General features: G+C 37.0%; 1 protein-coding gene across 10 annotated transcripts in view; it reads right to left on the reverse strand.

The window, feature by feature from the left end:
• RAPGEF2 (Rap guanine nucleotide exchange factor 2) overlaps positions 1-26,719 on the reverse strand; it is a 188,664-nt gene that overhangs the window by 11,613 nt on the left and 150,332 nt on the right. For 9 of the 10 annotated variants that reach the window (XM_074822922.1, XM_074822924.1, XM_074822914.1 and 6 more), the window contains 16 exons: positions 25,806-25,942; positions 25,136-25,294; positions 23,287-23,439; positions 21,808-21,972; positions 18,694-18,801; positions 18,401-18,604; positions 18,201-18,309; positions 15,789-16,035; positions 11,628-11,785; positions 6,865-7,105; positions 6,232-6,615; positions 4,435-4,646; positions 4,225-4,348; positions 3,584-3,607; positions 2,310-2,533; positions 1,283-1,468 (listed from right to left, as the gene is read on the reverse strand). In XM_074822922.1, the coding sequence (XP_074679023.1) occupies positions 1,283-1,468; positions 2,310-2,533; positions 3,584-3,607; positions 4,225-4,348; positions 4,435-4,646; positions 6,232-6,615; positions 6,865-7,105; positions 11,628-11,785; positions 15,789-16,035; positions 18,201-18,309; positions 18,401-18,604; positions 18,694-18,801; positions 21,808-21,972; positions 23,287-23,439; positions 25,136-25,294; positions 25,806-25,942 (2,835 nt within the window). The remainder of the gene's footprint in view (positions 1-1,282; positions 1,469-2,309; positions 2,534-3,583; positions 3,608-4,224; positions 4,349-4,434; positions 4,647-6,231; positions 6,616-6,864; positions 7,106-11,627; positions 11,786-15,788; positions 16,036-18,200; positions 18,310-18,400; positions 18,605-18,693; positions 18,802-21,807; positions 21,973-23,286; positions 23,440-25,135; positions 25,295-25,805; positions 25,943-26,719) is intronic. The other variant, XM_074822916.1, reaches the window with a different exon arrangement.

Genomic DNA, 26,719 nt, shown 5'->3' on the forward strand with positions numbered 1-26,719 from the left:
AAGAAAGCTGGAAAGATTAATAAGATTAGGCTTACAAAACAAGGCCATCCTGCAGCTGCATTTCTCCCTTTCATTTTTGAGAACTATCTCTGCACCAGCTTATTTTGGGAAACTAAAAGAGTAAAAACATCCTGAAGATGATTTATGATGTAAAGATCTAGGGCATCAAGAACTGCTTTTCTCAGGCAACATTCATCCATCTTTCTCTTCCCCTCCCCTCAAAAATCCACCCTGGGACAGTCTTAAAAGTGAAGACAGAGCTTCTCTGACAATTTTGTCAATGTTTGTGGTAGAGATTATTTTCAAGCATTCTACAGAATTTATCTTTGATCTGTTGGATCACAATGCCGCTATCAGTAATTCACAGCTGCTTCATCAACATAACCTAGTCAGTCTTCAGAAACTTTCCTACCACGAGCAAAAATACAGTCTATGGCACTTCAAAGTCCTTTTAAGATTAAAATTTAATGGTAAAATCAACAAGAACTAGATAAATATTGATTTGTTTCTTGCTCATTTTACTGCTTCTGTTTTGCTAGCAGCCTAAGTAGTGCACAAGTAAAACTAATAAAAAGTGAAATCAGAATTAAGCTCTTGTGAAATTACTATCGTGCAATAGAAAGGGCCAATTATGCTACATATACTTACTAGGAATATTACTGTACTTTAAGTGATATGTAAGAAGTTCTTTAATAATGCATATATGTTACTCACACCTGTTGTGATACAGATTTGGAAATCAGATTAGAAGAAATTCCTATAGTCCAGTATCTTTCTGAGAGACATGCAGGCAGCGACTGAACTACAGTAAAAAAGCACTAGGGAGCAGAAGCCAAAGGGACAATTCTCAACACGAAACTTCAGGCCTACATTTCTAACAGGACTACCAGTTTGAGCAAGCCTGAATTTCACATTAAATGTTCAACTTTTAAAAAAACACCAAAACTTCTAAGGCATCTCAGATGCGTCACTCAAAAACTCCAAGTCCCTAATTCCTTTGGAAAAGTTAAGCCACTATCCCAGGGCAGAGTCAGAAACGTTCATTGTTTCCAGCTGCTAGTAACTGGTAAATACTTATACTGATTGACAGGATGCTTTCCTAGATTTCTGTCTTTCCATTTCTAGAGAAGAGAATTATGCATACACACTGCATGAACTGGCATAACCTGCATATAATACTACCAGAAGTAAATGTCTGAATCTTATTGGATTCAAAACGTCTCCCTTTCATAAGCAAACAAACTTCAGAGGATTAAACCGACTGCTTCATTGTTCCACTTACCAAATGGTGGGAGGTCTTTGACTGGCACTTTCTTGCGGGAGGGATAAAGAGATACAGCAGGGACCTGCAATGCTTGGTTTACTTTATGTTGCTGCTGCTGCTGCACTTTCTGCTGGATGCCTGCCCGGGGAGCCACCGGTGATGTTTCGGATTTTCCAGATCGCTTGTCTCCTGTATTCTTTGGCACTTTGCAAGAAGTGGGAGAAAGCACAGAATGACTACTAGCTAAAGATATTGTGGGAGTTTTAATCTGAGCCATGCAAAGCCCTCCAATTAATAATTAAAAGGTGCTCAAATACTTGTATAATTAATACAGTAGGATACCTTTAGAGAGAAAAGTTGAAGAGGAGAAGAGGGGGAGATTTAACTCCATTTAAAATAAGTACATTATTAAACAACATTTACTCTCTTTCTCAAAATAAAACTCTCATAAATAACTACTGTTATAGTTATCAAAACCATGACCAGATGTTATACTGGGCTATCATAAGGACTACAACTGGTTTAGAATGGATACAGAGTTACTATTTTTTGCTACCCTGAAGGAAGGGAAGGGCAAAAGACACAGCATTCCCTCAAATCAAAATGAAACCGATACCCAGCATAAGGTCCCCCTCTGCTCCAGGTATCTCTAAAACACCTAGACATAAGGAAATCCCCCTTTCCCTCTCAAAGCCAAGATATCCAGGATGACCAACCCTATTCACACCAATAGCCTGAGTACATCAGGCTATAGAGAAACTTTTGGTTCCTCCATACCCTTTGTACAGACAAATCTAAAGAACCCTTGTGCACTTCAGAATGACATGATCTGAAAGCCTTATCTCCTATATAAATGCTATGTCTCTATATTGTTAAGCTGCAAGATGATTTCCTTAAGATTCATAGATGTTCAGTACTTGGAAATAACTAGACACATGATTTTCCATGTCAATGTCTAGTTGCTGTTCCCAGTTACTTCCTTGGAGAAAAACCAGAGGTATATTTAGTAGTTTCCTTGAAATCCATATCAAATGACAATGCTCACGTGTGTTGGTGGCTGGCTCACACTGCAGAGACAGTGTCTGGAGGCTCTCTTCATCCATCTCCAGATCCAAGTTTGAGAGATACTGCTTTACTTTCCGTGCCATCTGAGCATCTTCATACAGTTTTTTAGCATTAAGGAAGGAGCTGCGACGGACACGCTTTTTATGACCCCCAGTTTGCGCAACATCCAGCACAGCTGCATTTGTACTGCCCTGGCTGAGGGACCTGGAGTGAAAGGGGGGCAGGAACAGGAAGAAAGAGGGGAAAAGCATGCATTAGTCCTACACGGTATCCCTTGATAAACACGAAAAGTGCAAAAGATTGCATGAATGTCAGTCTACAGTCAAAGCTTACATGCCTCATTCCAGTAAGTCAAACAGCTATAACAGATAGAAAGATGAGGGTCAAGAAATCTCTTTACTTTGTTACAGGCACTATTTTAATTACACAAATATTTTAACCTATTCTGCTCCAACTAGGCAATATCACTTCACACATCTAGAAAAGCATTCAAGCTAGCTCTCTCACATAAGCCAGCTACTGAGAAGACTGGAGCATTAGGAAAAGCTCATGCAGTAAGTCAATGCTGACAGAGACTACAGTTGAGGTTCAAATTTAAATACATATACATAAGGCATTTTGAAAGCTAAATACTTTTTCAATCAAAAATCAAATCTATACAAAATGCACAGCTCAGTTTTACAGAACTTCCTTGTAACTTGTTAGGTTTAAGACAGCTTTTTGTTAAATAAAATGATCAGCTAGCATGATGAAATAAATGTCATGCACATTTCAATGTATGTATGTCTATATGAAAGCTATGCATTGTTCCTGAATTGTTAAGAGCAAAATTGATGGCTGAATTGTAATATGAAAATAAGTTAGTTTAGCAGATACTGTAAGTTTTAACTTTTATATTTGATTATGATAATTGCTTATTAGGCATAAGAAGGTTAACAGTAATTTCCAGCTCTTGCAACCTTGCCATTTTATAATTTCTCTTTTACTAAGGGTCACTTTCTTTGGCAATTTAAATTGGAGGCTGGGGAGCAGAACACCCCACTCCTATCAACAACCACGTAGAAATAATTTACAACTTTTGTATTTTAACCTCAAAAGCAAAAGCACCCCTGGATTAAAATGTATTGTCAGTAAAAAGGGGTTAACAAAAGAAAAATATATCAAAGCACCAGAAGATTAAAGATAGCAAGTAGAAAACAATGCAAATGGTAAGGGAAGAATGAAAGTCTGTGTGTGTTGTCTCCAACCACTTACCCCAAACTCCTCCATTTCTTCTTCCTGCAAGTGAGAGCCAGGAAGAGTAAAGCATGGGTTTAAGAAGAGACAGAGAAAGATCACAAGCTCAGAAAGAAAAAGACCAGACTTCAGGACAAGCGGTTCTGGAAGCCCACAAATATTAAAAAGAGCCTTGACTCAGGCATACAGTCAGATATTACAAACTCTTGTAGCTCAAATTAAGAAAAAGAGTATGCAATAAGCTGGTTTAACATGAAGCCAAAGAGCATTCACTCCACATTTTCTAACACGACTAGCTGACACCATTTCAGATACACTCCCACTTCCACTAAATCAAAATAAGGCTGGCACACCTCAGTGTTTCAAACAGCATAATATGTATGTGTTCAAGACAGTACCTCCCCCTCCCTCCCACGGATGGATCTCATTTTTATGAGGTAACTGTCAGTTAAGGAATAATATAAAACGTTTTAATATATATTGATAAACACAAAATGTAATGATTTCTCCAGTGTTAGAACACCACATAATTTTTGTAAATTATAACAACAAACAAAAAAATTCATGCTGCTCCAATACAACTAGGGGCACTTGAAAGGCACCTCTTGCTGACACCTAGCCTTCTCTCAGGTGGAAAAAGCTCTGCCTAACACACTTACCTTGTTCTAAACATTAAAGCAGGATCCATGTTCACAGATGCCATGCGACCAACATGGCGTATCTCCTTCGCAATCATTCTCAGCTTCTCAAAATTGACCAAGCCCTCCACTTTTGAATCATTTCCTACAATCAACAATTAACAACATCAGTTACTAGGTAGCAAAGTTAGTTTTCCTTAGCTGGTAAAAGATGACGTACTTTTGCTTTACCTTCATGAAGGAATGTAAGGTCTTTTTTGATAACAGGAAACAGGGGAATAATGGGGGGCTGTAGGTTTTGGCTGTTAAGGACATTACGATATTTTGCCATATTCCTAGATGGATCAAACAAGTCCTGTAGATCCTGAAACAGTTTTTCATACTTGCTTGGAAGCTTTTCCCAAGTAGTTCGGAGCCTTGCAACTGGTGCCAAATTCAGGCCACTTGAAACAAACAAACAAAAAAGTGCAAAAAAGTTCAAGAATAATAGAAAAAACAAAAAAATCCTAGAAAACACCATGTGAAATTTTGTATGGGAGAAATACCATATAGTCAGCATGCACAGCACAACCATGTCAATAAAGTAACAGAAAGCGAGAACTTCCTTTTGCCAGTGTGTATTATGTAGAACAATTAAGATCATTTTTGTAAAAACTATAAAAACTGGAGATATCTGCATGATGTAGCCATAAACAGATAAAACTTACACTTGGATGAGTAACTAAACCTTACAGACAGTATGTACTTACTACTTTGGAACAGTGTCTGAATTTGGTGACAATATCATAATTTAGGAGTACCTCAGGATCACCAGTTATTTCCAGATTACCAGACTGGAGGAAAAACCCACTACATAATGTTTAGGTGATGACAACACAGTCACCCACCTCCTTGCTGCAATAATCCATTTGACTGTGTTGTGTCTAGATCAGATTGATATAACAGACTCTATATATCTGAGGTTATTCTGAAGCTGTAGCTGGTACAGAACCCAGGTTTTTTTCCCCTTAATGACATTGCCGGTCTTGCTATTAGTTTCTACCTATGGGAAAGTTTATCTTTCCTTCCTTCAAGTTTTTGCTAGCAGGCAGGCTGCTTTTATTTCTCACTGAGATCAGCTGAAATATATGAGCTAATTCTTGAGATTTGTATATCTCAGAGATGCTGACAGATTATCAGTATGGATCCCTGACTTTGGAATTTGCCACATTTGACTGAATGGTCAATTCAACAGATTGAATGTGACAAGGGCCTTTGACAGAGACAGGGATAAAATTGTCATTTTAATGGAACTTACTCAAGCTTTTTTAGAAAAGATTATATTTGGGGATTTTTTTTTTTTGGTTGGTTAGGTTTTTCTGCCTAACTTGGAGACTCTAAGAGAAATGTGAATGTTTTTTAAAAAAAAAAATGTGTATAAACACACACATTAAAGTTTCCTCTCTTCCTCTTCATTACAAAACTAAGAAAGGTTTTCTCTATGAGATTTTTCTGTACTTTTTTAAATTCTTATTAAAAGCTCTTTATTTATAGCTCATTATATGGCATCATAATCTGCTATTGATTATTATCAGAGTTCCATCCAAGAAACTGCTGATACAAATAAAACCAAAGGCAGCATATCATGGCTCAATGAATTCAGGATACTGAGAACTAAGCATAAAATGATGAGCTCTCTTTGGGAACTTAACCCGTTCATTTGTGACAACGTTATACTTTTTATTCATACAACTGCTATTTCTTTAGATTTTTGTTTTTAAGTAGGAACAGTTGTTTCTCTCATGCCATGTTCACCAATGACTCTTGACTCACTGTCTTGAGCAATAAGTACGTAACAGTAGCATTCCAAATAATATTTCAGCAAACATTTCAATGCCAAGTTCAATGCCAAGGGAAAATGCCGTCTTTATTGGATTGCCAAGTGTTGATGTTAGCAGTATTAATTGGCTTACTCTGTTAAATACATTTTTTTAGACTGACATAAGACTTTGCTTTTTACTTAGAAGTAAAATTATTAAGGGGAAATACCTAATGATGGCAAACATTGAGTTGAAGTTCTTGCATTCTCTGCAGTGTAGTGCTATCTTAATGAAATGCTTAATGATCTTCATCCTTTTCAGCTGGTTGGTTTCTCTTAGAATCTCAGAAGCCACCCAAAATGTTTCTTGATTTATCACCTCTTCAAACTTTTTCAGATTAGTGCAACCTGTTTTTGATTTGAGTTTAAACAAGTCATCTATGTATTCTGTGGGTTCAATATTACGGAATAGCTCAAAGTTTCTCATGGAGAGTTGGGTAGCCACCTCAACAGTACTGAGCTGCAGTAGGGAAATTTGACTTTCCCTTAGTAACTCTTGAGCATCTTCATCTGAACAAAGAGTTTCTGTTTCCATGTTGTTCTTCAGGTAATATCTGTAAAAACAAAGTTCAGAAAGACACCTGATACAATATACTCAAATAATAGTGAAAGTTACAGTAATGTTCCAGTTGGAATTTTAGAATAAACTGAATGTCACCAGGCCTACATATTAATTAGAAGTTGCATAGGAGCGATTTCTTGTAAAGAAACAGAACATTAATAATTAAATAATGCTCTTATTAACAGGATTTTGACTTAATAAACTGGTATCATCAGCTTTAGCTCACAGTCTCTGATCTCACCTGCCACTCAGCTGTATCCTGTCAGCAAGCTTGGATAACTGATCCGGAAGCCTCCTTTGCTTGATTACACCCTCAGGTGTGACAGAGACCTCACATAGTGAATATGAATCAGGGGTCGCAGTGAGAGCAAATTCCCTGATAGCCTGGATGACCACTTCTTTTGCTGTTGTGTCCTTACTGATCATGATGTAGCGACTTTGCTGATCTGCCTTGAAAACCCTCAGAACTTGATCTGGTAAGTCTGGAAGAAAAATTACATGCAAGGTATGCAATTTAGTAAGGAAAAAAAAAATAGTGGTATAAGAACAAGCAAGAACATCAGTCAGATTGAGCCTAATTACTAGTGCTAAACATTTTTACTTCAGTATCATTATTTCACCTCTACTTCATATAAAACAGCTGGGCTTTTGAGGGGTTTTTTTGTTTATTTGGGTTTGGTTTTGATGGTGTTGATTGTGGTGGTGGTTTAATTTGGTTTTGATTTGTTTTAATGAAAGACTAGTTCTATTAGCAAGTTAGTTAAGATATCAGTAGGGCAAATCACAAAAATATGTTAACATTTCCAGAGTTTGGACAGATGAACTAACAAGCAGTCTGATTTTCACAGAGTCTTGGTAAGTTCCATTTAAGTCTGAAAAAAAAAATCAAGGACACTCAACAACACTACCCTATACACTTGACATACTAAGAAATTTAAGCAAATTATGTGATAGGAGTGTCAATCTTTCCAAGGATGTTTTTAAGAAAATAGATTCATTTACCTAAGTCTGACACTCAACCCTAGTGTCACACACAAAAGGAAGACATGTACATACAAGTAGCTAGGAAGATACATGTATAATGGTCAGCATGCACATATACACAAACAAACTGCAGTAGCATTAATGCACCCAAGTATTAATTATCAAAAATACTCTACACCCTTGATGCATTTACATCATAATAATGTATAAGTAACAGACTTAAAACTTGCTTTTATTTCTCTGTGCCAATGTTTTAGTAATTAAGAACTAAAGCAGCCAGAGATAGAAAAACACTTCACAAATATTCGAGTTCTAAATATATTATTGTTTCAAGTGACTGATGGCAGAAACCTTACACTAGACACCTACAAGGCAGCTGTTTTTAGGAAATCTGGAAAATGACCAGCCTAACTCCAAACATTATACATATTTCCATATTTCCATTAATGTATTGAAATCTAGACCCATTAATCAACTGAAGTTTGATTGTTATAATTTTATTTTAAAAAAAGAGTTAAAATTGTACACCTACCCACCACTGGATTTCTTAACATAAGGTATTTTTAACTGACAAGTACTTTCAATTTAATTTCTTCCCTCTGTTACAAATAACCTTTTCTAGTTTTGTGTGACACCACATCTGGTCATTATTCTTTCTTTAATAAATATGTTTTAAAAAAACGTATTTTCTTTCTTTTCTGTAGATCATAAAGGTCATACGAACAAGTAAAAAAAATAATAATAGAAAGACTTCTACATCTACAGCCAAAAAATTATCATTATTAAAAAAATACTGAAAAAACAGCTGCGAGATGAAAACATTCACTTTGATACAACCACAATCTTTTCTGACAAGACCTGAATGTGCATGACATGCATTCAGGTTACTACAGGAAGATCTATTCAGCAACAGAAATCTTGCGACAAAGGAACAAAAATTAACATCTTCCCACTGCTGCTGCATGTCTCCAAAACAATCATTTGGAAAGCATACAAGATAAATCTCTCTGATATGAGTTGATTTACATGCAACAAAGGCTGTTTAGGCTTAAATACATTAGTTTACAAATGTCATGCAACCAAACCCATAACTTTTAAGCTCACAGTAGTATTTCTGCAGCTTGAAAAGCACTAATACCAAAACACATTAGAACTGAGTGATTACATCATCAGTTACACATAACAAGCCAGTACAGCCCTAAGTACTTGAGTCAAATGTACAAATACCTTACAACTAGCAAGCCAATTTTGCTTTTTATCATGAACTTTATAACAACCTGTCTTCCTTCAGTAATTAGTTGAAGAGGGATGCAGAGCAGTGCCTGAAACAATGTCAACATTTTTTTGACATCTTGAGGATGGCAGATGTGAAAGACGTTATTGAAAATCAGACCATTCTCTAGATCTTGTTGCCTCTTGCTGTTACAGAAATACTTGCCATTCAAATAAATGCTACGAAGGTGAGAAACTACTGTAAAGAATACCAAGGTGGGAACAAACTTGCTTAACACTCCCAAGAAACAAGTGTTTTGTGCAAGGAGAAAATAACCTGCTCTGCTGGATCACAGAAGTCAATATGAAGAAATGCAGAGAACAGCAAATAGAAAAGTACCATCTTTGCAATCTATTTTACCATCCAGTTTCTCAGGCTGCATACCTATCAGAGCTGGTAGCAAAAGCACTACACAGAATACAGCCAAGTCTGCCAGCAACTGAAATGATTACAGCTATAGCAACAGTAGCAAGTAATTCAGCATAATACTTTTTAAATAAAACAGCACTTGAAGAGAAGTATAATCACCCCCCTTCACTCCTTTTCAAAAAAGGAAACCGGAGTGGCAGGCTGAAGAATGCAATGCTATACAATAGGAATCTAGTCCGCTAGACAGTGTCGGGCGGGGGGGGGGGGGGAGTACCAGTGACTGGCAGCTCATCATTAGTATATTATTTGACTACCAATCAAATAGCAAAGGCAGCACAAGAGAATAGAAATCAAAGTACTATTGACTATTGAACATTTAAAAATAAACCTTAAAAAGTATATATGAAAAAGTGTGAGCAAATCAGAAGAGAAACTAAAATGACTCCTTGTGGATTTCAAGCTGTTCTCACTTTCTCCTCAAAGACTACCCTTCCAAAGCAGCAAGTTGTTTTATTTTCTATCCCAAGGGATATTCCCCAGGGCCTCAAAGGATGACTGTTCTACCACTTTTCTCTTTCTTCTCCATTGCATTCAATTTCTTGCAAGCTGCCTCCATCTCCATCTTTAACTTAGCTCAAGATAGTAAAAGAAATTAAAATTGCAGGCTTTAAATTTTTTCCAAGTCTTAAAGGATATAGAGATATAATTCAACTGTCCTGTCTACAATGCAACCATCCCTAAAGCCCTTAAGGTATATGGTTTTTTAATTTCAGTCCCCCTTCCCCCTCCTTTCAACACAGGGGAAAATTATACCTGCGAGTTAATTTAAAAATATTCAGTGTGTGGACATTTGGGCAAATTTTAAGTAAATAAATAAAAACTTTTTTTTTTAACATGAGAAAGCACTAATTACTTAATACATTTTCTATAAAGGTAATGGAAAAGCTGCTATAACGCTGAAGAAATGGCATTACATCATTATTTATCTCCTTTCCTCAAAGCAAGAGGCAAACAGTAGAACATTATTCATTTATTAAACTTCTCCAAACTCCATCTGTGATTGAAGGATCTTCAGACCTGTACTGGCCTTCGTTCTCAATTAATAGAGTTTGTTTGAACTGTGTGAGACAGCAGTGTCCACAGGTCTGGAAGTTAGCCAGTCACTGTGCTCGGCATTAGGGGAACGTTAATTACCTAGAACCATCTGGTCTAGGTAAATGGGAAGCTGGAGAATGGAACCTTCACCCATTCATAGGTAAAGTGCTGAAGAAAAGTTATGCTTTTACCAATAAAGAATACCTTCAAAGTGTTGGACACTAGTTATCAGATAAAATACAAAAAGATACCAATCTTCCCACTCTCTCAGGAGCAATCTTAGACACTGGGACAAAAGTCACACACCACCTTCTTGCAGTCTTCTCTAGCCCTAAAAAACCTGAGACGAACGATGCTCAATATCATGGTTTCAAGCGCGATGATTGAACCAACTTGGCCAGTATATAGGCTGATGTTTAAGCACGATCCTTACAGGTAAGGTTTGAAATGCCTCAGGCTTAGAAGAGCACTGAATTTTTGGTTCTGCTTTTGAGAAATACTCTGAAGATTAGACTAAAATAACCAAGTGTCTGCACAGCAACCATCACCATCTCCTTCTTCAGCAGCTATGTTCTAATAACAAAGATCTGGAACTTAACTCAGAGAGGGTTTCCTGCTAAGAACCTTCCTGCATCCAGATAAGAGCCCAAATCCCACCAGGAGCTCTGGGGAAACCATTCTCATAAGTAAGGTTCTCAAGTTTCTCATATTCTCGCTCTTTTTCTCCCTCACTCACCCCCATGCTTTGTGTTCTCTGCTAAATGTGTTCATTTTTTCTCCATTTCAGAACAGGATTTTAAATCACTTTGTATACAAAGAATTTGGCATACAGCTGTAGGGCAGAGTAACTAACAGGGAACTCCGAAACTCTGTCCCCTACAGATGTAGTACAAGATTATATAAGTCTGTTCAGAAAAAGACTAAAATGCATGTCCTGTGTCCCAGTCCAATGCCCTTTCGCTTTACTGTAAGCTAATGATCTACTATGCTATTTGAAAATACGGCAGTCTTGTAAATATCAGGGCAAATTATAAAATACCAAGGAAAGTAAGTTTTCACTGGCCCAGAGTATTCAATCAGTGAGAGGCACTCTGTATACAACACACTTGAAAAATAGACATCTAATACATTCAGATAAAGTATATTGGAGCAAATGTAACAAAACCTAATGCATTAATATGTGCCAGCATACAGTTAATAAAACTCACGCGTATCTTCAGACTCTGGAAAAAGGAGATCAGTGAAAGGAGGTAAGGTCAAGAACAACAAAAAAGGATCCTTACCTGGAGTAGTATTGAAGTCTAAGATGCGGTGATGAGACTGCAGTAGATCGGGATTACTGGATGACAGGGTTCCACTGACAGGTAAAGCAGGAGGAATGTGCTTCGTTTGCCTCAGTCCCACAATGCTGTCATCCTGAGACTGGCCAATTCCAATGTCACTGTGTCCAGAAAGAAATAAAATCAGGGCTTACAAACATTCGGAGCTTGGGCTATACTAGAGGGATACAGGGACATCTATATCACTACATTTTCACATTTTCAATTGTTAGTACAGTAATCACTATTTAGAAGTTAAAACCCTCCAGACAACAGTCCTTGCTGTCTAGCTTTGTCAACAGCACCCAGACGTCCGCTCAAAGGGATCTGATCTGTCAGGTCTCACTGTCAGAAGATCCTCATGTTCACTACTAAGCTCTGAGGAGCTGCTAGGCTCATTATTTTATGACAATTTCTCACAACAGCCAAGATCTTTATTCAAAAGGCACCTCATCATTCTTGAACCACCCCATCACCTGAACTTTGTCTAATCCTGCTGTCCCCTCAGTGCTCTTTTATAAGACCTGAATTTCACACATTTTTCACCCCATCACAGGCAGGATTTGCAACTGTACTTCAGAACATATTGTAGTCATACAATCGAAGACCTTTCAACAGACAGATAAGAGAGGATCTTTGAGATCATCCATTTTCTTACCCTGTATCACCTTTTCTGAGTTTCTCTTCACTGAGTGTGACTGAAGTGATGCCAGCTAACTTGGAAGGCTAAGGTAAGCACCTGCACTTGGGTACCATCATTATCCCCTCCAAAGTGCCCAACAGCTGTAAATAAAGTATTCTGTGATAAGGGTGAAGGATTTTGTCTATTGAACTGTGAAAGGCAGGGTCCCAAAGAAACTCAGTAGTGCTAGATGGATCAGAGACAGAGCTATGATCATATTATTGTAGGAACTAATTTGCTTATTGCTTTTGAGTTCATAATCAGCAAGTGAAGTAAACTACTACTACAGGACAGAGTTGGAGCTAGCCGTTGAACTTTTCTATAAATATATAGATGCAAATCCTTAATAAAATAATCTAAGGGTGTAAAATGTTGAATAGCAGCCATTATAGAAAATAATTAAAAATTTAGTTACTATAAGCAAAGCCTTTTTAAAAACCAAGCACATCTAAATCTGTATTTATACATGTAAATAAAAGCATAAACCAGAACTTTGACTTCATTGCAAACTCTAAAAAGTCAAGCTACGAAATGAAATGATGCAACACAAATGACCATTTGTACACTAGTTTTGGGCACTTAAGCTTTTGTCTAGTGTTCCATCCATCCTCAGAAATCCTAAACAGAAACAATTAAGGGCCTGATAATTATCCCTGTTGAGCTGTTACAGCACAAGCATCCTTTTGTGCTTACCAATGAATTACTTTACCCAGTACACTCTTGTACCACTTCTTTAAGTGCTATGAATTGAACAGTACTCTGGGAAGCCAGGACAGTATCTCTGGGCATTTAAGACAGAACTTTAATTACATGGACACAGCAACTGCTTTTTAGAAGGCAATGCAACTCACAAAAGGTTGGAGCAGTATCTCTGTATGACGGTTTTGAGTTTTCTCATTTTGTTTTTAAGAAACAGGATAACTCCGTATTACCAAAATATTTTACGAAGTGTGAACCCCAAGGCATGAGAGTGTCAGGAACACTCAAGTCCATTGACAAAAAAGTTCTTGGATTCTCCCTCAGTCAGAAGTTAAGCTGAATCTGAACATCTGTATTTTTGTACTTCCACATAAAGCACAAAATACCGTGACAAGCATTGGTGATCAACTCAGTGCATAGCACTTTTATGCAGAGCTACAAGCAAGTCTTTCACTACAACTAAAAGCATTTCCAACAATCGACGTTGTGTCTTTCAAGTAGGAACCACTCTACACACAAAATACCGAGTAAACAAAAAACCCCAGACCCCCCAAAACCTCAAAATGCTTTCTGGTGGTTCTAAACAACTATACAGTATACATAAATGTGCCAACACCAGTATTTTCTCTAAATTCAAATCAAATGAAGACAATATGACCCTTCTCATATTAATAGTCTCACTTGCATTATATATTCCTTTTGCAGTTTGTCAGTTTTATATAATCTTATACCCATCGGGGGGAGAGGGGAGTTGCTTCTTTGTCTGGGGTGCTGCACTATGGACCAGGCAGAACTTTACTAGAGAAGGAGGTGGGGGATTCTGTTTAATCCTTATTTGGAGCAGCTGAGCCTACAGACTACAAAACCACTCTGGATTAGAAGAGTAAAAAAAGCAAAGAGCTCAAGCAGAGGCTGTAGCCAGAAGCACATTTCAATAGATGCCCTAAAGCTGGTGGAGAGAAACCGATTTCCCAGTAGCTGCAAAGGAAATGGTGCCGTTTGCTCAGTTCAGGAAGTTACTTGACATTATTGGACTAAAAAGCAAGACCAAAGGAAGGCATAATCTCCTGCTCTAACTGATTTGTCTTTGATACTGATTTTAATGTCTCACGAAGCAGACAGGCTTCCTTGAAGAGAGACCTCATTCTAGTTTATAGATTGGTTTACGTGGACACATTCTGAAGGCACTGGAGACCTCTGCAATATTCACAGTCAAAAAAAGGTGGACAGTTTCACCACATAAGCTAGCTGACTTATGAAGTCTTTAAATATCTACTTTAATGAGTAAATCAGCTTTTTCATCCCTCTTGATTTTTGGTATTTAAAAATATATGAGAATAGGTAAAGTCCCTTAATATATGCAATACCATTCATTATTAGGAAGAATGAGATTGAAGTTTCTACCAAAAAAAAAAGCACAAACAGGAAAGCCTACAGCTACACATCTCTATGCAGAAACCGTGCAGACACAAACAACTTAATGCCAACAGGCTTTGCAGAAAAATTGCTATATATAACACATGAAGTAAAGGTAGCAAAAGGAAGAGAAAATAGGTCAAGTGTACTATTTTTCTGAGTCTTACCCAAAGAAGTCCCTGCACATAAAAAGTGCAAAAATGAAAGGAATCAAAGAAAAAAGAAAATCAACAAGAAAATTTTATGCAAATGTTGTGAACAATGGTGAACAATGTGAAAAATCATGCTTAACAGTATGCATGGCTCATCAGAAGAACAAACATACAAGACCAGTGAAATAAAACATTCTAAAGACAAACAACATAAAAGGAGTATTTACAGATTCTCCTCTAGTGAAGTATCTATGTCAATTTAAGAAATATCCATTATTAGGCTATAATACTGGATTACATTTATATTCATTTAACCTTTACATTACTAACATTCTATTTATGATGTTTCAGAACAGTATTCATTTAGTAGAGAATACCTAACATTAGGTTAGGCAATTTTTTTTTTAAAGTATTATCAGGAAAAAATCCTAAATTTTCAGCACAAGTGCCTTTTTCATTAATTTATATAGAATAAATTTCTTCCTCAATGGGACACAGAAAAGAAAAATGCAAGAGAAAACACTGATGACACATCAGCTACCGTTCTACAATTCATTTTTCCCCATCAATGCCATCTGTCTTGGCCAAGAACCAGATTCCCATAAAATCATTTAAATCTCATCCTTCTATTGTTCCTAACAATCCAATCTATTTCTAAAATGTGTTCATAGAATAAAAGATATCAGATACCGTATTTAGCTTTCATTAAAAAAATACTCAATTCTGTCAAAGAACCCAAGTTAGAATTTCAACCTCAGTCTCCCTTATGGCAGTACACAGAAATTCTAGACCACTGGAATGTGGATTAATTGAAATTATTGCTCCTATCAATCACCTGCAAGCAAACCTGCTTGCAGAGTTATTCTGAAATTAACTGCCTGGGATGCTTCCGGTTAACACTCCTCTTAAAAGAAAACAGAAAATGACATGAAAAATTATTTGTGCCATCACTTTATCTCTAACAAGTAAAATATGTCCATATTGATGTCAGGAACTGCATTGTTAGTAGTCTATGATCATTCAGATATTCAGCCTAATATTTTCTAGTACATTTTTCAGATATAAGCATGGTTTGCATTAATAAATAAAAAAGGGATCATGATAAATTATAAGTAACACGAGAAATTATAAAAATTTAACATAAAGCCAATATTTAAGAGGAAATTAAAAACTCACTTGTATGGTTTCTGAGGCAGAATACTTATTCGAGTCTTGTCAAGTATCTTCTTTAATTTATTTCTTCCCCCAACTGTGTTGGCTTTACTTTTCTTATTTACTTTTTCCAATCCTATTACCTGCTCCACATCGACGGCAAGGTCTGGGATGGAATAACGACTTGCCTTTTTAATGTCACCAATTTTAGGCAGGTGGGGAGCACCATTTCTTTTTTCCTCTGACAACCGTGTTAAAAGCTCTTTAAAAACTGCACAAGACAGGGAAAGGGTGGAAAGCAAAAGAACAAAAATGTAAAAGAAAACTTTGTGCACCAGACCAGTTTAATATTAAACATTACAAAAACCTATTTAGGTTATTCTGTCAATTCAAGTAATAAATGAATTTAGTTATAAGACTTTAAAAAAAATTTAAAAGGACATTCATTTTATGTAGTATGAATCAGAAAAAGAGTAAATTGGCACATCTCAGAACAGAAATACACTAGACGACCCCATGGTCGCATGGATGGTGTCAACAGAAGGACCTTGACTTTTCAACCTAAGGACACAGGCTTCTGCAGAATAGTAGCATGCATAAAAAGAGCACACTAGACAAAAATAATATAGGAAAACTAACAACTGAGAAGGAAGGTTTTAAACAGATAGCCAGCAACAAAAGCACTCAGATGGACAAGAAATTAGCAACAGGATCAAAAAATCAGAATTCAGAGGGAAAACTGCAACAAAGTCATCAGGAAAATATAAGAACGTGTGAGTCTACTGAGACACCTTGGATGTTTGACGGGGCTGTTGTGTCCATCTGCCAGATATACAAAAAAACCTCTCAGACTCCCTCAGCACCCTAGCAAAGAGTCATCTCTAAGGCAGAAATACCTCATGAATTTGGGAATTAGTTCTACTGCAACTTTTACCTTCACAAAAATTTATATATTTAAATAAATCAAATAAAACTGATCTGAAGATCAAATCACATATTCTGAGTGTGAAAGGAAGTCTCCATATATAAATCGAAAAATCATCTGAGTTTATTCGTAATCATAAATGAAAACTGATAATTAAACCCAAGGAATTATAGAAAAAGTGGGAACAAGGACAGCCAGCTAAGGATGAGTATTAGGGGCTAGGTTTTACTATTATGTATTAATTTTGTCCTTAACATTCATCCTTATCTCCAGAGATACATAAATCACCAAGAGACTTCAAAAGCTTCAAATAAGAGACACAAAAAAAAAAGCGCGGAGGAGAGTAATCCAAGCCCCTAAGTGTACTGTCGAATAGGAGCTGGAGAGAAAAATTAAATACAGGTAAGAACATACTGTTAAAAAAAGAAACACCTCTCCTTTTGGGATTTGTTGATAAGGAATACTGCGTGCAATATACAGAAAGTAACTGTTCTGAGACTCTACTGTGATGTGATTTCAGTGTTTGCAATGGAGCAAGAAGATTAAAAACTTAGAAAAACACAACTTCTGAAGAAAATCAGGTTTAATCTTAAACATACTGAAGCAACACATCAGATCCCAAAACCTAGTGTGTGAAGGACGGTTACACAGAACTTACACGTAAACAAGCACACACAGATATATTAAGAAATGCCTTAATTATTAGAAACAATTGAAATATTAGAATTTTTATGGCAAAGCAAAAAAAATCCCCAGGAAATAGATTTGACAAATGACTTTGGAGATAACCTGAGCATATGTAATCATTAGTGCAGTAACATCCTGCAGTAATATTCTGCCCTACTTATTTGTGATGAAAAACCTGATCCTGAAAGAGGTACTTGGGGAACACATCACTAAATTATATAAATAATCCAAGTATCCAGTGGTAAAAATCAAAGAAAACACACAAACTATTAATTACTTATGATGCTAACTGCAGTCCTGAGCTGCCTAAAGTCTCCTTCATGACTGCTTTAGTACTTGTTAGAGGGAGAAATTAAGAGAATAGATTTGGAAGGCAGCGAGATTGTTTTCACCTAGCTGGCAAGAAAGTTTTTATTAACCTTGTTGCGCTCACTGTAGGCATTGACTGAAAAACTATGAGCAAATTCAGCAGACAGATAGGATCACTGATCAACTGAAATTCCAAAAGAGCCATCTTTCTTGAGAAAGGACTAAATGTTACATGTACAAACATGTCTTATAAATTTGAGCTAAATGGTTGCAATAGCTCCTCTTAATCCAGAAAAATGCACTTGAGAGAGAGAAGTCACTTCATATAAAACCCTATTCATAAATTTTTCTCTGCAATTATCAACTAAGATTTTTTAGGACCTGCAAGCTTCCTTTTTCTATTCTGCCCAGTACAAAAGTGTTTCAAACAAAACTATTTTAAACTATTAAAAAAATATTTAGGACTCCATCTAAATTAGAACAGAAATTAGAACAAAAAGTACACACAAACTTACCAAATAAATTGGTTTTCACAGTGATAGACAGATGAGTGTTATTTCTAAGGATTTCCATGGCTTTTGACAGCTGAATGTTTTCAAAGTTTTGCCCATTCACTTCCAGTATCTAAAAATACCAACAGGTAGTGTTATTGTTATTTAGAAAAGAGAAAGGAAACAAAAAAGAGGGAAAAAAAGGACTTCTTAAAATTACATACCTGGTCTCCACGTTTCAAGCCTGCTTCTGTAGCTTTGCTACCAAAATCTACACTGTCAACAAAGATTCCAAATCCTTTTTCTGACCCTCCCAGCAAGATAAAAGGCAAAGGGGCTTCTCGCGATGGCTTCGTTAAGGTTATCAATCTTCGTTTAGCTTTAGCAGCACAAGCAATATTTAACAGCCTCAAATGTCCACCCATTTTCTACAAGAAAAGCATAATGAGTTATATGTATCAACAGCCTGGCCACTCCCTGCCATCCCAAATTGTCAGAAGAAACCTCTTACTCTTACCTCCCTCTCCAAATTGTTCTCAAATTCTTCCAGAAATCGAGTCATAGCAGGATCTCCTTCAAAATCATTGAAGTGATTGTTCACCCACAACAATACTACCCGTGTAACCTGAAAATTAATCAATAATATAAATATTTTCCAGGAATACCCAGAACAGCACTAGTCCTAAGTCCTTTAAAACACTGCTCCTTAAAGTCCCTGTAAATTTCCATTGGAATCCTAAATATTATACATATACACCCAAATCACACTTTATTAATATGCAATAATTTACCAGGAGGATAGAACGAATTAAGTAATAAAATTGCTTTCACTTATATAAGCAATTGTATGTTGTATCTCAAAGAATACTATGAGTTAGAAAATTAACTCTGGCTGTATAAAATTTGATTGAGTAGGGAATAGAGCACACAGGTACAAGGCACCAAGTTAGACCCATTTCTGACTTATAACAACAATTTCCTGCTCATGTACATTTCCAAATCTGCTTAATTCTTCAAGCACATGATCATAAGGCTTCTGATACTGCTTTATATTCGTTCTTGAATCTCACAAATCTTCAGATAAACCACCATTAACTGCATTAGGCATATTTACCTGTGTAAAAGAGCTACTGTATGTTTAGAGAGGCAGGAAAAAGGAGCTATTGTGAGAAGCAGGAAAGAGGTTCTAACAGCAAATACTTGTAATTCTTTTCCTCAATCTTTCAGTTTACTACTCCTCTTTTCTCTCCACCCTTACCCACCTCAAGCAACATATGACTATCAAAGTTCAGAAGGATCTTAGCCCGTATTTTACAGTTTGTTAGGAAAAAACCCTAAAGAAATACTATCAATTAATATTATTGAAGGTAAAGCCACAAAAGAAGAGGTGTATTTTTTAAAATTATATGCTTCCACTATAAAATTTTATCTCAGTATGCAATTTGATCTAGAACATCAGCAGCACTTGTCCTAACGAAATAAAAGAGTTTTGATGTTTTGAATTAATATTGATTCAGATTATTTTTAAAAAGTTCCTGAATCCAAAATAGTTGTGCCACTCAAAGTTATCTCTAAAAATACAGCTGCATTTCTTCTGTTATGCTGGGAAAGTAAGTTAGTAGGGGAAAACCTCTGAACATTTCAAAAACTAGAGCTTAGGAAGAAAATCTCATACAAATTTTAATCAGCTAAAGCTAACCTCGTCTGTTCTTTGCATCTGCACAAAATCTAAACCTCTGCAGCCTCTTACGCTAAAGGTTTGACACCAGGCATCCAAAACCAAACCCTGCCACCCTTATATACAGTTTCCAAGTAGTTTGCCTTTTACCCCTGAAGAGCAAGCGAATTCAGAAGAATTGCTGATATTAATGACCAAACTAATCAAGTACTTCAGAACTCCTCCAGAGTTCAGATTTCTAGCAGGAGGCAACTGAACAGCAGTATGTGCTGCAGCTCCCAGCCACAGGGTTGTAGGCTAGCAGTACCATTTCTGACGTATTTTGAGATTTTTCCACCTTTGACACTGAAGATGAACTTTCTTTCTGTTAAACAACTGTGGTGTTTTTCATTAACGTGGATGAATTGGAAGATCCAGACAACGTCTGGTTAAATTTAGGCTAATTGCAGTTTTTTAAAATTGGCTGGGAAATTGCAAGCCATACCACATAATATACTTTAAATCACTGCAGTGATAGCTTCAATATCAATATCAATGCTGCTTTCAAAGTTGGGACTTAATGTATACCCAAACAACACTGCACTGGGAAGGTGACTTCCAAAGGAATGCCATTATTTGTGTCAGAATCAGGAACAGCATTACAAAACGATAAAAGCTGTAAAGTGAAGTACTCTGCTGCTGGGTAAAATCGTCAGGAAGGTTGGATCTCACATGTCCCAGTCTGATTGCTACTGAGTACTGATCATCCTCACGAAGTTTTACTCACCCCTTTCCTTTGTCTCACTGCCTATCAGCCCCTAATACAAACCAGCCAACATCTTCCAGATTCATTGTTCCCCAATTGCGTATATCCCCTTGTCCCAAGCTGTTCTCTGACACTTGCCTTTCTGTCAGTGCTACTGGACGTCAGAAAGGGTCGGTTATTGAGACAGCAGAACAAAGAGCTTCTCTGTTTTCAGACCTGACACCAGCAACTGTGCTGGCTCATGCTTTTAACAGGGGCTGAGGGGATTATCCACTGGAGGACAAGAAAAATAATTTTAAAGATGAACTCCAGTACTATAGCTCTGAAGCTGTAACAAGCATATGCTAAACAATATTAGCTGCTAAGCCTGTCCTCTCTGACAAATGTAAGATCCTTCCTCCAAGGCACAGATATACTACCATTTCTAGAAGAAATATCCAGATCTAAATAGAAGTTGAAAAACAAATTTCTCTTTAACCTTATTGATATGATTCCCGGGGTTTCAAATCAGCAAAAAACATCTGAAAACTTTTATTAGTTTTTTTACATGAGGAAGTTGTATACAAGTGAAAATAAAGTGTTACAGCATGAAGCACAGTATAGCCTCAATAGACAATGTGCCAAAACTGCATATACAGGGCCGTATTCTTCCATCATGGCACTTGTTTAGGGAAGAGGATGTTTGATTGCTTTCTTGTGTTTGGGTTGTGGGGTTTTTTTAATACTGTGTAAGCTTCAACAGATTCCTAACAATGGCTATACTTTCTAGTCTCTTCATATAAAAATAAAGTATCAGAAAATATTTGCCAAGTTGTGTTAACTAGTATTATGTATGGAATACACAGAACTTAGTTATATGCTCAAATTTTGAGACACAATATAATTCTATGGAATTATAATAAATAAAAATACCAATTATTAGAAAAGCAGCTTTCCCTATACTTGCAAACAACTAAGTTATGTTGTAAAAACACAGCAAGGTAAAACATGGATAATTTACCCTGCCTAAACACAATAATACTTAAATAAAATACAATAAAATAAGGACAAATATTTTCTTAGTTTTATCCATATATTCTACCATTAAAATATGTCACCAGTTATCTGTGTCTTACTCAGTTTAATAATTCTCTCTAAATATACTTTATTCTTAATAGCTTATATTCAAATGTAAATGTTAACAGGTATGTAATTCAGGGGAATTTAACCTTATCCCTGAGGCTGGGGTCATTGAACCACTCCAACAACTTCTTGCCCACTTCCATTGGGCTGGAAAGAAAGGTCCGATACGTCAACAGGAAGTCTTCTATAAATGTTGGGTCTACCACAGAGTGCTCTTCCACCAAATGCATCGTTAACCTTTCAGCTGTTCCCTATTAAAAAAAAATAAAAATCTTAGTTACTAAAACAGATTTTCCATAAATGTAAATTTGTTTTCTTGTAACGTACTGAAGATACATTACACCAGAAAGAATACTGGCATATATTGACTGATGAGCTAAGTAAACATAACAGCTTAATCACTGTGAGAAGAAATTTTAAAAAATTATGTCATTAATTTCTATAGAAATCACTTAGTTATCAACGTGCATAATTACAAAGAGAAAACCTAGAAGTATTAACTGTTTATTTTCAAATATATATTTTTAGAATTGTGCTGGGTTTGTGTGGTGGGGATTTTGGTAGCGGGGGAGGGGGCTACAGCAGTGGCCCCTGTAAGAAGCTTCTTGAAAGCTCCCCTGAGCCAATCAGCAATGGTGGCCATGCCTCTGCAATAACATATTTAAGAAGGGCAACCTGAGACAGGGGAGGGATTTTGTGAGGACAAGTTACAGGAAGGACACTTATGTGAACACCGAGGTCAGTGGAAGGAAGGAGGAGGAAGGAGGGGAGGCACGCTGGAGCAGGGAGCCCCCCTGTATCCCATGGTGAGATGGCAGGGCCGCCCCCCCACCACCATGGAGGTCACCAGAGGAGCAGAGACCCACCTGCAGCCTGTGGAGGACCCCCAGGACCCTATGGGAAGAAGCAGCCCCCGCTGTTGTAGTTTGGTGCTGGTAGGACTGCAACACGTGGAGGTGAGCCATACCAGAGCATTTCGAGAGGAATGCATCCCATGGGGAGGACTCACAGCGGAGAGAGTTTGTGGAGGACTGTCTCCCGTGAGAGGGATGCCACATGGAGCAGGGGGAAGAACGCAGAAGAGTGTTCCCCCCAGCCTTGGAGGATGAAGCGGGGGACTAACTGCACTCCCCGTCCCCTGCCCCTGTGTTGCTGGGGGAGGAGGTAGAAATATCAGGAACAAAACTGAGCCTGGAAAGAAGGGAGGGGTGGGGGGAGGTGTTTTTAAGATATGGTAACACTTCTCACTGTCCCATTCTGTCTGTTAAATGTTGGTTTTGTCAGTGTTTGAATTAAAATTATGTTATTGTTTTCTTCCCCTAACGAGCCTGTCTTTTGCCTGTGACCATCAAATGGGTGAGAAACCCCTCCCTGTTCTTATCTCCACTGCTGAGCCTTTTGATTAATTTTAGTCCTTTGAGTGAAGGACTGCATGGTGATCAGTTGCCCTCTGGACTCAAACTACAACAACAATATATATCTCAACTAATCCTAGACCTAACTTCTCAAGTTAAGAAGTCCACAGAACACAGACTTTTGCAAGACACTCCCTCTTTTGCTTTTACCTTGATGACAATGTGACCTTTTCTTGTTCCAGTGCGATCAAGTTCCCTGTGCTCCTTCACCATCACAATCTCTCCTTCCTCTTCTACCTTCTGCATGTTCTTTTCCACTTGATTGAGGATGCGGCAATAATCTTGCTGGGCTATACAAACAAACTGGAAAGAATCATCGCGCACCAGTATTAAAAAGTAAAATCTTCAGAAAAGCATTTAAACTTAAGATACAAGTACTCTATTAATAGAAAAGATTAAGTAGTTTCTCAACCTGCAGTGAGCCAAATTTGTCTTTCCAGCAGTTCAGCTGTAGTAAGCAGCTGAATACACAAGCACAGTACTTCCACTACAATCTGGCAGTTAGAGGAGACCAAGATTCATCAGAGCAAAATGATTAAGCATTATCAGCCATTTTTGTTTAGCTGCTTTGACCTTCCCTCTGCTGGAGATGAAGCTCAGTATCCTAGCTGGTACATTTTCTCCCACGCAAGCTTTTGTGTGTTACTGAGAAGGGTTAAGAGATTGAAGGGAAAAACATAGCTTTTACTTTTTGTGCCTATTGCTATTGTAAATAATTTCCATTTTTCATAGCTATTATTAATAAAGTCAGTCATTAAGAAAAATTAACATTTATTCCATTACATGAGTGCAGGGCATACAGAAACAAATTACTTCTGGATTAAAGCATATAACAGGAAAAATATTTTCTACAATCACCTGCTCAGCTAAGAATAAGTGCAAGAATAAATATCTTAAGAATATTCCTAGCACCTACTCTATGCAAATATAATTAAGACCACCCACTGCAACTTAGAAGAAAATACTGTACACACCATGAATTGACTTCTATAACTTGTTAAAAGTTTTATACCTTTGTCTCTTTTTTGGGACAAGATTAAACTGTCCTCTTATATGAACTTGAGTATTTAACTGAAAGGAATAAGTGTTTCTTCTGATTGAAAAGTTGTTAAATCATCACGTATGTAACTTAGGACAAAGGCATGAGATTCACAGAGATAGTATTTTTCTCCTGCATTCTTTATAATTCATTTACATACCTCTTCTAGCTAGTAGCAGCTGAAACAGAAGTCCCACACTCTGGATTTGTTGCAAAATATTATCCTAACAAGATACCATTTAAGCACGTTTTGGAAGTTAGATGGTTAAACTAAACCAGGTGACTACATTAGCACACATTTACACCCATTCTAAAGGGCATCTACTGGCAGCTAATTAGCCATCAGAACCAAGCAAAATGCTTAATTCACCCACGGATTGGCTATTATTTTCTGGATAGGAATAAGCAAATAGCAACCACATATTCAGATCAGGCTAGTAGTTTTATGCTATGAGAAGCATTCCTTACATCTGACTGCTTGTGTTACAGCAAAGATCAAGGCATTTTCCTTGAAAGACCAGATTAGCTGAAACTAGAAGATTTTCCACTCAAACCATGGGAGAAAGAGCTTGTATTACTTTAAGATTCAGTAGCTGAGTTGAGTAAGGAAGAAGGCTATTACCTGTAGAAGTAAAAGAGCCTGTAATGGCTAATGGACCTTGAGATCCTGCTAAGGGAAAGTTTGAAGCAATGGACGTATGCAACAGGCTGCTCGGCCTCAAATTCTGGAGAAAGCATGTAGACAAACCTCTTCATCCAAAATGATCCCTATCCAGGTGAAACGAATTCAATTTTCCAGGCTGTGGGTAGGCAGGAGCCATATTTCCCAACTATTGTACAGGGTTACACACTGAAGATTTTACATATATTCAGTTTAATATAAAACTGTGTCTGGCTATCGAATTGCATTACACCTCTATATACACGTGATTTTGCATGTATTACAGTCCGACACTCTACCTGGCAGTCATCCACTTTGGTTCTCATTACTCCTTTCATATATTCTTTTTCCATGGTAGGGGAAACACCAAAACTGTTCCCCATGCAGAGTATCTCTGTTCTTCCATCAGGGTACGTCACCTCCACAGAGCCATTCAAAATGACTGACCAGGAATCCAGCTACAAATCAAATGTTGCAGGATACATGAAGACTGAATCACTTAACATTGTCATATCACACTATTTAGATACAACCCTCATGATTTTTCCGAAGGAAAAGTTATTTTTTAACACCTAATTAAAAACATTTAGAAGTAGTTTACCTTAAATGTGCAGCTCAAAAAACCTGGGATCTTAAGTTTATTTTTAATGTTAAAAGAGTTTATATAAGACTAAAAAAATATTTTTAAAAAGGAAGGCAGGTTAAACACTGAAGTAAACTCCCAAAATCAATTCTATCAGGCAGGAAGCATTTTGTACATTATGAAGAGTATTTTCTTATGCTTTTAGTGCATAAGAAATGTTGTGTGAGTGCTTAAACAAAAGCTTTCAAACTAATCCAGAACAAAAAGAGGCTTAATTTACCTGCTCAATGTTACTTTTTCTTTTTTAAGCAACAAAAGACGACCTTAACCCTGTGGAATCTGGGATGTTCGGTATAATAGGAAAGTCGAAAGCAACTTTTACTGACCTCTTCACCATCGTTTAGTACAATAGTTCCTGCTCTCTCCACAACTGCAAACACCATTACAGCACAGAGCTCTCTCCTCACTGACATTGTCATGTTGGCAAAAGCAGGCAACTGATGCATGAATTCCAGTAGTTGTTCTGAAGGAGAAAAAGCCCACTGAGTCGTACATGTCAAAACAACGAAGCACAGTAAAGACAGTTCTTCAGCAAGATGCCCGAGGCTACTTAAGCTAAAATGCTGCACAATCATTTCTGTATACTAATAAATCATGTACAGTGGCCTGTTGTAATTACTGGGTATTTTGTAGACAAAGACTGGCTGGTCATATCATCAATAGAAACCCCGTAAAGTAAAAGTCAGCATAATGGAAGAATTGTAATGTAACCGAGAGCTCTGAATACAACCAATGGTATTTGTAATACTCCAGTCAGGGCAGCAACTCCCTTAAGACTATGATAGGCCTATATAAAATACAGCAAGCCACTGACAAGGAAAATTTCACAAAACTGAGTCAGTGAAACAGATTAGAATAGGAATTGTAAGAATGTGAATTCTAGCTCTGCTTTGCTTTCAATATATTAACCTGTATGGTAACAGCAAATTAGTTTGATTAGATGCACATTTACATAAAGGTCTTAACAGCTCCCATGTTTAACACAGATGTATGCATTTGGTTAAAAACAGACACAACAACACAATTTATAATTAAAAAAATTAATGTGATAAGCATCCAGTGTTGACGTTAATGTTGACTTTGCCAAGGTTCTAACTGTTTTCCAGTATGCAATGACGTTTACTTCATAAACCTGTTCTGTTATCAATTAGAAGTTGAAGCCTGAGATCAAAAGGTCCAACAACTAATAGCTTTCATCCATATTATGTGTGTTTTCCTCTTCTTCTTTGGCCATACTCAT

This window comes from Strix aluco, chromosome 4, assembly GCF_031877795.1.
Source record: "Strix aluco isolate bStrAlu1 chromosome 4, bStrAlu1.hap1, whole genome shotgun sequence".
In the NCBI taxonomy this organism is placed as follows: Eukaryota; Metazoa; Chordata; class Aves; order Strigiformes; family Strigidae; genus Strix; species Strix aluco.